Below are 12,132 nucleotides of genomic sequence, written 5' to 3' on the forward strand. Positions count from 1 at the left end.
CCGCGATCCGTAGACCAATGCTCTTACCTACTGGGCTAAGCGGGCAGGCTTTAATTATTTTGTACATAAAAATGCTTACTCTCAGGAATCCTTACAAGTATAACTATCGTTAATAATGAAAAACAAAATATACATACTTATTCTATCATCAGAATTGTAAACAAACAGATTTCACAAGTCCTGAACATTCTTGTTCCTTTAGCATGAACAGAGGCGAGTTAATGAGGACAAAGAAGAGCCGATATCTACAATCTGCAAGGCACAAAATTACACAAAATACTAATGATTACATCATTTTTGAAAATATTAGAATTTTCTAGCCCCTTTGTGGCTACTTCATAAACACCACCTACCAAAAAGGTAGCTGGTTGGGAAAATAGGCGCTACATGTTCACATGAACATCAGTGATCCTTTTCAGGCAATGAAATACTTACAATAATAAAATGTAACTATCAGCTGTGCCGTGTCATTGTGATATTTACTGAAGTGGACACACACCAGTACTGGTGTCATGTGGTACATGAAATGCTGAAACCTAAATACTTGATAACTGCTCTGCTGATACCAAATTGGTTAAAATGTCTTTGACTTGTCTCTCTGGCTAGCTGAATCAAGTGATCTGATTGTTGTTTGGGGTATATTTCAATGTTACAAGAGATCAGATGAATAAAGAAACATTTATAGGTGACATTGCCAGTGAATATAATTGTAGGCTTGCTACTAGTATATCAAGAGGGCACATATATAAGAATAATCTGGTCATTGAGCTATATTTATACTATGGCATATTAGTTAAAGTTCCACTTACTACCTATTAAAGAGGTGTGAATACCACCATACATATAAAATGGTGAATCATGAATTGTTGTATACTAAATATATTTCAGCAATAATTCTGTTAACTAATAACTACTTGGGGGCCTCTGTGGCCGAGTGGTTAAGGTCGCTGACTTCAAATCACTTGCCCCTCATCAATGTGGGTTCGAGCCTCACTCGGGGCGTTGAATTCTTCATGTGAGGAAGCCATCCAGCTGGCTTACGGAAGGCCGGTGGTTCTACCCAGTTCCCGCTCATGATGAAATAATGCACGGAGGGGCACCTGGGGTCTTCCTCCACCATCAAAGATGGAAAGTGGCCATATGACCTAAAATGTGTCGGTGCGACATTAAACCCAACCCAAAAAAAAAAAAAAAAAAAAATAATAATAATAATAACTACTTATTAATCTAAATTATCATGAAATGTGAGTAATTTAAACCCCTTGGGAGCCTCAAAATTGTTTTTTTATTGCGGGGGTGGGGGTGGGGGTGGTGCGTTAATTAACTGCCTAAGAACAAATATTAAATTGCTCTGAAGAAAATATTCTGGTAAATTTTATGGTTTTCAACAAACTTTAAAATTTGCTTATCAATTATTCTACAATAACATGACCTCATAGTGGTGCCTTTTTATTATTTTGTGTATTAGAATGCCTGTTACACATCTGAACCTTAAATACTCAACCTTACTATCGTAGAGATTTCATAAATAGAGTAAAAACAATAATCTTCTAAATTATGCATTACCTTTCAAAAATTTCAAAATATTTTTTGAAAAACCTTGTAATGGGCCTCAAATTCTAAAGTAATTAGTGTAATGAGCATATTTATTCATATTACAATACATTTAATCTAAAACAGATACACATTTCATCAAATAATGATAAAAATGAAAATTTTCTTTAATTTCCCTTCTTTCTTCTTGTCGTTCGTGTTTAATTTCCCTTAAAATTGAGAAAAATCTAATTGTCCCCTTTTGGGGCCTCACAAAAAAAAGAAAATGGATTTTTGAGCCTGGTATCCACCCTGATTGAAGAGAAGAAAGAATGAGGAACGTTTTGCCTACGGAGTTGTTAACCAGGCCTCTTTTCCCAGTTAGCCAACTGTCTGTGATGAATTATATTGTAAGTATTACTATTGTGTGGTAGACACTGTGTCCAAAAAAAAAAAGAAGTTGTTCTCCTGTCTTTGATGCTGTTTATCTTATCAGAATAATAAAAAAAAAATTGAAATTAACATATAACCTGAATGGAACTATTCTTCTTGTGTTTACAGTATCAAAAAGTGACATGGATTGGCCGCCCTGGGTTTGCTGTCATTTTATACACTCAAGACTATACTTCAAACATAAGCGAGCTAAAATCTGCTTTGCACTACTTCCTTTAAAATCATGTAGAATGTCAATGATATTATCTTTTATTGAAAGAAATGTCAAGGAAAACCTAGTTACAGAAATTTTGAATCAAACAGTACATAAATGGGTTTTGTATTTCAAATGTTGTTATATTATGAGACGCCATGATGTAGAGTAATTCTCGGAATTTGTCATTTTGATGAAGGCCTTATGGCCGAAACGTTAATAAAAGTAAGTGAGAACTACAGAGTCTTTAGTACATAAATAAATAAGTTAAACAACACTAGATTTTTTTTTTTGCAAATTAAGGCCATTTTTGAGGCTTTAAAACTGCTTTATATGTAAGAATATATTCAGACCCTTAACTAAATATGCATCATAATTATCAGTGATAATATCTTTCATGCACACTGTCTTAGAAATAGCTCTTGTTTATATCTATCACAAGGTAAAGGCAGATTTGCATTACCTTCAAAGGAATAAATATGAATATTCAGATTACTGAAATTGCTCAGCATTTGTTTATTGTATGTATGGCTAGGTTGTGGAATGGTATACACAGGGAGGCTGCGGAGGAGGGTTCTATTCCATGACAGTTAAACTTCTAACAGAAAGTGGAGAGGTAATAGTTACTGTTCTATACTACCTTGATAGTATGACAAGTTATAGCGAGCATGCAGAAAGAGTTGAACTTACTTGATTTGTTTGTTTCATAGACTGTTACTGTATTTAGCTTGATTAACTGAAAGTTTGTGAGAGTCTGTAACATTAATCAGAATGTGAAATGAGTTGTCAACACTTACCTGTGCCTACTTTTATTTTTAGCTTGTTTGAACAAAAGGTGCTAAAAGTAAAGTTGTGTAATCATTTTCTGTCCATTTTCTGTCCCTGCTCACACTTTCTTCAGTAGAAGTTATGCTCTTGAACCAAATGTGCAATTAAATTAACAAAAATGTTTCTTTGGTAACCTTCCAACAAAGTTGTTCAGATTATGGCTATGAGGTAGAGTGATCACTTTTCATTATGTACCTTTGGTAGGAACTTCAGAAATCTTCTTGTCAGGTGTTATTGCCTGATTTTGCAGTGATTTCTCTTAAAAATAATTTAATGGCATCTGAAATGTTCTAGGTTTTAGGCTAAATTATGAATTGTTTCAGGTTTAGGCTTAAATGTAAGTTGTTTCCGGCTTTGCTGTGGAAAATAGAATGTGCTTGATTGTGACTTGCCTTTTCAAACAATGAATTGAAACTGAATAATTTAAGTTTTTTACTTTTTACAACAGTATGTAATGATAATTATATCTGAATATTATGTATTTCTGAAATATCCTGCTGTGTCTTACCATGTTAGGTGATGTTAGTGCTCTTGTCCGTCCGTGTTTACATTTAGATGCATATGTGGCTATTTTTAATACTTGTGTGGCTAAAATCTCTTAGGTGTCTAGCCACATAAGAGCGATATACAAACTGTATCCATCCGTCCGTCCTAGAATGTTGTGTCGCGCCTAGCTCCAAAAGTATTTGATATAGAGTCACAAAACTTTACATGAATGTTGGTCAGCATGTGTAGTTTGCACCTGGGGTTTCACGTCCAGATTCATTCAGTCATGTAGGAGTTATGGCCCCTGACTTGGTAAAAATTGGTCATTTTAGTGTTGTGTCGCGCCTAGCTCCAAAAGTGTTTGACCTAGAGTCACAAAACTTTACAGGAATGTTGGTCAGCATGTGTAGTTGTGTACCTGGGGTTTCGCATCAGGATTCATTCAGTCATGTAGGAGTTATGGCCCCTGACTTAGTAAAAAATTGGTCATTTTAATGTTGTGTCGCGCATAGCTCCAAAAGTATTTGACCTAGAGTCACCAAAGTTTACAGGAATGTTGGTCAGCATGTGCAGTTGTGCACCTTGGGTTTCACGTCCGGATTCATTCAGTCCTGTAGGAGTTATGGCCCCTGGCTTAGTTAAAAATTGGTAATTTTAATGTTTTGTGTCGGGCGTAGCTCTAAAAGTATGTCACCTAGAGTCACCAAAGTTTACAGGAATGTTGGTCAGCATGTGCAGTTGTGCACCTGGGATTTTGCGTCCAGATTCATTCAGTTGTATAGGAGTTATGGCCCCTGACTTAGTTAAAAAATTGGTCATTTTAATGTTGTGTCGCGCGTAGCTCCAAAAGTATTTGACCTAGAGTCACCAAAGTTTACAGGAATGTTGGTCAGCATGTGCAGTTGTGCACCTGGGGTTTTGTGTCCGGATTCATTCAGTATTGTAGGAGTTATGGCCCCTGACCTAGGAAAAAATTGTCATTTTAATGTTTTGTGGCACTTAGCTCCAAAAGTATTTGACGTAGAGTCACAAAACTTTACAGGAATGTTGTATCTTAAAAAATGTTTAACCTGAGTCATTAAACCATGTTACAGTGGCAGGAGTGGGGGGCACATGTGTCCTATGGACACACATCTAGTTTCCTTACATACCTGTTTCAAATTTGCTTCCTAATTCACTGCTTCATTGTTGTGATACTATCAACTTTATTGCATTGTCTCCTTGTAGACAGTATCAGAGTTCAGCACTGGTCAAATTGGGTCTGTGTATAATGCAAAATGGTTAGAGGCATCACATGTGTTTACAAACTATGGACCAGGTGTCAGGCTTGTTGGATTCTCTTCAAAAGGTTTGAATTATATTTTATTTTGAAAATTGTGTATTTCATATCCTTAGCTTTTCTTTCGATCATATACATTCTAAATACTTTATCTATTAGATCACCTGAGCCAAAGGCTCAAGTTGAGCAAACATTTTGTGACCGCTTGATGTCCTTAGTGCATCTGTCAACAATTTCTAAAAAGAAACTTCTTCAAAACTGCTGGGCAGATTTACACTTCACAGGAATGATCCTAGGGTGGCCCCCTTATCAAATTGCCCAAAAAATTGAAATCCACTCAGAACTGTGATTGCCATGGCCACAGAAAGGGAAATCTTTAAACATCTTCTTCTCAGAAACTGTCAGCTGGATTTCAACCATATTTTGTAGAAATTATCTCTAGGTGATTTTCTACCAAATTGCTTAGGCTGTTTTATTTCAGGGGGCATGGCTTATTTTCCCTCCGTGTCTATTTTGTAAATTTCAAAACTCTTCTTCTTCAAAACCACTGGGTAGATTTACACCAAACTTTACAGAAATGATCTTTTGGTGGCCCCCTTTCAAAATTGTCCAAAGAATTAAAATCCAATAAGAACTGTGGCAACCGAAAGAAAAATTGTTAAAAATCTTCTTCTCAGAATCTGTTAGTTGAATTTAAAAATATTTTGTATTAATGATCTCCAGGTGATTTTTTACCAAATTGCTTAAGTCACTCTGCTTTCTTAAAAAACATGGCCGCCAGGGGGCGGGGCTTATTTTCCCTATACCTAGAGCTTAGATGTTTGATATATGGCATGGTCTAGTGGACTTTTACTGAGATTGTTCAAGTTATGATCCCAGGGTAAATATTGGTCCTACCACTTGGTCCATTGAATCTACATAGTTACAGTTCCGTAGGAAAAAGCTTGAGGCACAGAGCATAGATATTTTATCTGTGGCATTGTCTAGTGGTCCTTTACTAAGATTGTTCAAATCATGACCAAGGGTGTATTTAAGGTCCCGCCACCGGCTCACTTAATTTTTATATGAATTATACAGGAAAAATACTTAAAAAAAATATCTGATCATAGTTCCTAGACTTTTTAACTATGATTAATGATGTCCCCAAGTAATTAGGGGTCACTTGACTGTGACCTTGACCTACTGACCTACTTTCTTATTTTTTAAGATACAGCCTTGAAATTTGGATGACATATATAGTTTTGCACACCGATCTTAACACTGACTTTCAGTGACCATGAATGTGACCTACTGATCTACTTTCTTTATACTAGCCTACTTTCTTGTTATTGATGTTTTGTAGCATGTATTACTCAGATGAGCAATCCTGGGTCATCTTGACTCTCTTGTTGTTCTTTTTTGCCAATTTTAGTTTTTAGCTAAGCTATTCAAAGAAAAGTCTAGCTATCCTTATCACCCTGGCGTCGGTGTCAGCGTAGGCATCACACCTTGGTTTAAGTTTTGCATGAAAGTACATATGGCTATCATTTAAATGCATATAACTTTGAAACTTATTTTCTCATTTTCTTGGTCAATTACCAACCTCACTGGGTCAAGTCCCATAACTTTGGCATGTATTTTGGCCAAATTATGCAATAAAATTGGACTAAAGAAATCCTGGTTAAGGTTTTACATGCAAGCTACTATCTCCATAACTAATGCAGAATTTAAACTGAAACTTCACATGTGTATTAATGGGTCATAAAACTAGGTGATAGCATCAGGAGCCATAACTCTGACATGCATTTTGACCAAATTATGCCCCCCTTTTTACTTAGAAATTCATAGTTAATGTTTTGCATGCAAGTACATACCGGGTATAGCTATTACTTAAAGGCATATAGCTTTGTAACTTATTTTTTCTTTTCTAGGTCAATAAACAACCTCACAGGGTCAAGTTCAAAAACTCCCACACGTATTTTAGGCAATTTATGCCCCCTTTTGGATGTCGAAAATCCTGGTTAAATTTTTGCATGGAAGTTACTATCTTCAAATCAGATGCAGATATTGAATTGAAACTTTAAATGTGTTTTCATGGTTATAAAACTAGGTTATAGCTTCAAGTCCCATAACTCTGACTTGACTTTTGACAAAATTATGTCCCCTGTGAATTTGAAACTTCTGGTTAAAGTTTTGCATGCAAGTTACTATCTCCAAAACAAATGCAGATACTGGATTGTAACTCTTTAGATATTCTAACATCTAGATTAATATTCCTGCTTCTGGGATAACAGTTTGAATACAGTCTAACCTGTCTTAAGCAGCCAGCCAGGGGAAGCAGACAATTTGGCCAATTAAGCCAGGTGACCACTGATCGGAGGTGCAGCCAGTATATGTATTTTTTGGACATATGACCGATTTAGCCTTTAGGCCCATTTTTCTTTCAGTTTTCTATTATTATTTTACCAGGATACATTGACGTGCATTTGCCTTCGCATAACGAATGGTCTTCTTAGCAATCTAAAACTCCGGAGTGTGTTTTTTCTACAACAAAAATTGTTCCAGACAATTTTCTAACTTCAAAACAAGTTTGTTTACAATTTTCGCCATTTTGGTAAGGGAAGCTACTCTCGGCGCTTACTGTCTACGCTAAAAACTATGATTACCGTTACGTTCCTTAAAGATCGAGTGGTTTTTATATTTCTTTCAAGCAAATGAATTTCATATGAATTCAATCGTATTTTGATGAAAGAAATATAAAAAAATCACAAATATTATCCTACTAATTAGATATCGAGTATTTTCTTTAACTGAGATCAAACTGTGAACAACAAAATTGACACGAAGTGTCACGCTAATTGCCGATAATTACTAACCATTTGATCGTAATAAAAAGGGGATCACACCTTTGGTTATCAGTTTAATTATGTAGCTCATATCATTTTGTCTTTCTTGTGATAAAGTCACGCGAAACTTAGCAATCAAACGTTTCTAAAAAATCGGGTATCTTCGGCGATAATCGCCTAACTATGATTAGTTTATGGAAGAAACGTGGCCGCTGAAAGGGGTCAAATTCGGCGGTCAGAGGCAGTTTGGGTGGCCGCTGGCCGTGGATGGGAGGCAGCCACTAAATAAAGTGATGAAATAGAGGAAAATCCATCGGGAGTGTCATAAAATGACTGCTGAACGGAGGTGACCGCTGATCGGAGGTGACCGTTAGTACAGGTTAGACTGTAGTCAAGCATTTGCTGTCTTATGGACAGCTCTTGTTTTTTTATGCCCCCAGCATCTACTGATGCGGGGGTCTTGTCTGTCTGTCAGTGCGTCCGTACGTCTGTACGAGGTTAACCAAATGGGACCGTTTCGTGTAGCATCAATACCCCTTACAAGAATGTCTACTAATGCAGATGTAACCTGTGACCATTCCTCATCTTCAGATATCACCTGACCTCAGTTTGACCTTGACCTCATTTTGGACTTAGGTTGCTTTATATGGGCCATCTCTTGGTTAACCAGGCATCTACTGATGCGGGAGGCATATAGTGATTGTCCTGTCCGTCCTTCCGTCCATCCATCCATTTGTCCGTCTGTAAGAAGTTAACTAAATGGGACTGTTTCGTCTAGCATCAATACCCCTTACAAAAATGAATTGATACTAATACAGATGTAACCTGTGACCATTCCTCATTTTCAAACATCACCTGACCTCAGTTTGACCTTGACCTCATTTTGGATTTAGGTTGTTTTATATGGGCCATCTCTTGGTTAACCAAATGGGAGCATATAACCTGTGACCATTCCTCATCTTCAAACATCACCTGACCTCAGTTTGACCTTGACCTTGTTTTGGACTTAGGTTGCTTTGTATCGACAAGGATGCCACCGGTGGCAAAAAAGCGTTATTGAACGCAGCTCCTTGTTTAATCAGGTTGTCAAGCATACAGTCACTTAGGTATTATAACATACCAGCAATGCTTGATAGCAAAATAAAGCAGGACACCATCACCCTAATTTCCAAAAGTTACTCTGCATTGTGTCTTTTGTCCTTTTTATACGCCCATGATGATGATCATAAGACAGAGTGTCATGTGCAAGAACAAGATCCCTAGGTCTAAGGTCAAGGTCACACTTAGAGGTCGAAGGTCAGATACAAGAATGACAACTTTGTCCAGAGAATTTCTTCTTCATGCATGGAGGGATTTTAATGTAACTTGGCACAAATTTTGCCCACTATGAGATATAGTGTCATGCGTAAGAACCAGGTCCTTAGATCTAAGGTCAAGGTCACACTTAGAGGCTAAAGGTCAGAACCAAGACTGACTTTGTCCGGAGCATTTCTTCTTCATGCATGGAGGAATTTTGATATAACTTGGCAGAAGTGTTCACCAACATAAGAGGGAGTGCCGTGCGCAAGAACCAGATCCTTTGATCTAAGTTCAAGGTCAAGGATTTTTATGTGATTTGGCACAATTGTTCAACATAATTCTTGTATGACCTGTAAGTGTGACATTAACCTTAAAAACTTTTCTTCTAACAAACTCTCGATGGGTGTGTTTGTGACTATGGCACCCTTGTTCTAATATTCATTTACAACATTTTTCAACTAAAATGCAGTAAAGTAAAGAAAAGTACAGTGCTATTAAGAAAGAGCAATAGAAAAGGAAGAAAGTTTAGGACCATTTATATTTAAACTACATGCAACTTGACCTTTTTGTATGCCCGTTTAAGGTATCTCTACCTGGTAAGGAGTTTTTTGTGGACTTAGAAAAACAAAGGAATTACAATAAACCACAAAATTAAAATTCCATTTGCAGATACAAGTGCTAGTGTAAAGAAATTTGCTGTGAAGGGTGAATATAGTGACATTCTGGCATTCTTGTTAGGCTTACATTTGATTTGATAGCAATTAGTCTAGAGGGGAAAAGTAGTCCCATAATTCTGGCAGTCCTTTAGAACATAGTCTAGTATCTCTTGATGATCACAGGTGTCCCATTGTTTTAATTTTACCTATTTTATACTGTTATAGGTATTTCCATATCAAAGAAGCAAACTTGTTTTGCTATAGTAAACTGTGATGTATTTCCAGGATAAAGGTATTCAACTTGGTGTTTTTGCAGTATTTTACATATTTACATACTTCTGGAGAGAAATGTCATTCAGATCTTACACTGAGGAATGAATTTTTTTTCTTTATCATTCAGGAAAAGATGATAAATTCTGGGCAGGACATTTTGGAATAAAGATGTCAGGAGCGGAAGTTAGAGTAAAACGGGAAACTAAACCTGCAGCTGATGATGAATATTGCGATCTTGATATTAAGGTAGAGTCATTAATCCTAGGAGTGCAGAGTCATTAACTCTGCTTTGGTTAAGTCATTAATTCTAGGAATATAAGATCATTAATTCTGATTAGGTAGTCACTAATTTTTGGAAGAAAGTTCTGCTAAGGTAAAGTTTGTAATTTTTGGAAGATGGAGTCATTACCTGTACTTGGATGAAGTAAGTTATCCTAGGAAGGTATAGTCATTAATTCAGCTTAGGAAAAGGAAGAGTCATAGGAAGAAAGAGTCATTTACTCAGCTTAGGTAAAGTCAGTGATTCTTGAAAGATGGAGTCATTTACTCAGCTTAGGTAAAGTCAGTGATTCTTGAAAGGTGGAGTCATTTACTCTGCTTAGGTAAAGTCAGTGATTCTTGAAAGGTGGAGTCATTAACTCAGCTTAGGTAAAGTCGGTGATTCTTGAAAGATGGAGTCATTTACTGTGCTTAGGTAAAGTCAGTGATTCTTGAAAGGTGGAGTCATTAACTCAGCTTAGGTAAAGTCAGTGATTCTTGAAAGGTGGAGTCATTTACTCTGCTTAGGTAAAGTCAGTGATTCTTGAAAGGTGGAGTCATTAACTCAGCTTAGGTAAAGTTAGTGATTCTTGAAAGATGGAGTCATTTACTCTGCTTAGGTAGTCAGTGATTCTTGAAAGGTGGAGTCATTAACTCAGCTTAGGTAAAGTCAGTGATTCTTGAAATATGGAGTCATTTACTCTGCTTAGGTAAAGTCAGTGATTCTTGAAAGGTGGAGTCATTAACTCACCTTAGGTAAAGTCAGTGATTCTTGAAAGGTGGAGTCATTTACTCTGCTTAGGTAAAGTCAGTGATTCTTGAAAGGTGGAGTCATTAACTCAGCTTAGGTAAAGTTAGTGATTCTTGAAATATGGAGTCATTTACTCTGCTTAGGTAAAGTCAGTGATTCTTGAAAGGTGGAGTCATTAACTCACCTTAGGTAAAGTCAGTGATTCTTGAAAGGTGGAGTCATTTACTCAGCTTAGGTAAAGTCAGTGATTCTTGAAAGGTGGAGTCATTTACTCTGCTTAGGTAAAGTCAGTGATTCTTGAAAGGTGGAGTCATTAACTCAGCTTAGGTAAAGTCAGTGATTCTTGAAAGATGGAGTCATTTACTCTGCTTAGGTAAAGTCAGTGATTCTTGAAAAGTGGAGTCATTAACTCAGCTTAGGTAAAGTCAGTGATTCTTGAAAGATGGAGTCATTTACTCTGCTTAGGTAAAGTCAGTGATTCTTGAATGGTGGAGTCATTTACTCTGCTTAGGTAAAGTCAGTGATTCTTGAAAGATGGAGTCATTAGCTCAGCTTAGGTAAAGTCAGTGATTCTTGCAAGGTGCAGTCATTAACTCAGCTTAGGTAAAGTCAGTGATTCTTGAAAGATGGAGTCATTAGCTCTGCTTAGGTAAAGTCAGTGATTCTTGAAAGGTGGAGTCATTAGCTCAGCTTAGGTAAAGTCAGTGATTCTTGAAAGGTGGAGTCATTAACTCAGCTTAGGTAAAGTCAGTGATTCTTGAAAGGTGGAGTCATTTACTCTGCTTAGGAGAAGTAAGTGATTCTTGAAAGATGGAGTCATTAACTCAGCTTATGAAGTCATTAACTCAGTTTAGGATAAGTCGGAAATATTTGAAAGGTGGAGTCATTAACTCAGTTTAGGTAAAGTCAGTGATTCTTGAAAGATGGAGTCATTAACTCAGCTTAGGTAAAGTCAGTGATTCTTGAAAGATGGAGTCGTTTACTCTGCTTAGGTAAAGTCAGTGATTCTTGAAAGGTGGAGTCATTTACTCTGCTTAGGTAAAGTCAGTGATTCTTGAAAGATGGAGTCATTTACTCTGCTTAGGTAAAGTCAGTGATTCTTGAAAGATGGAGTCATTTACTCTGCTTAGGTAAAGTCAGTGATTCTTGAAAGATAGAGTCATTTACTCTGCTTAGGTAAAGTCAGTGATTCTTGAAAGATGGAGTCATTTACTCTGCTTAGGTAAAGTCAGTGATTCTTGAAAGGTGGAGTCATTTACTCTGCTTAGGTAAAGTCAGTGATTCTTGAAAGATGGAGT

At 36.7% G+C, this 12,132-nt stretch overlaps 1 protein-coding gene across 4 annotated transcripts in view; it reads left to right on the forward strand.

The window, feature by feature from the left end:
* LOC123525710 (uncharacterized) overlaps positions 1–12,132 on the forward strand; it is an 82,913-nt gene that overhangs the window by 16,710 nt on the left and 54,071 nt on the right. For all 4 annotated transcript variants that reach the window (XM_053538827.1, XM_053538825.1, XM_053538824.1 and 1 more), the window contains exons 10-12: positions 2,715–2,795; positions 4,721–4,841; positions 9,953–10,071. In XM_053538827.1, coding sequence (XP_053394802.1) covers positions 2,715–2,795; positions 4,721–4,841; positions 9,953–10,071 — 321 coding nt within the window. The remainder of the gene's footprint in view (positions 1–2,714; positions 2,796–4,720; positions 4,842–9,952; positions 10,072–12,132) is intronic.

This window comes from Mercenaria mercenaria, chromosome 3, assembly GCF_021730395.1.
Source record: "Mercenaria mercenaria strain notata chromosome 3, MADL_Memer_1, whole genome shotgun sequence".
Classification (NCBI taxonomy): domain Eukaryota; kingdom Metazoa; phylum Mollusca; class Bivalvia; order Venerida; family Veneridae; genus Mercenaria; species Mercenaria mercenaria.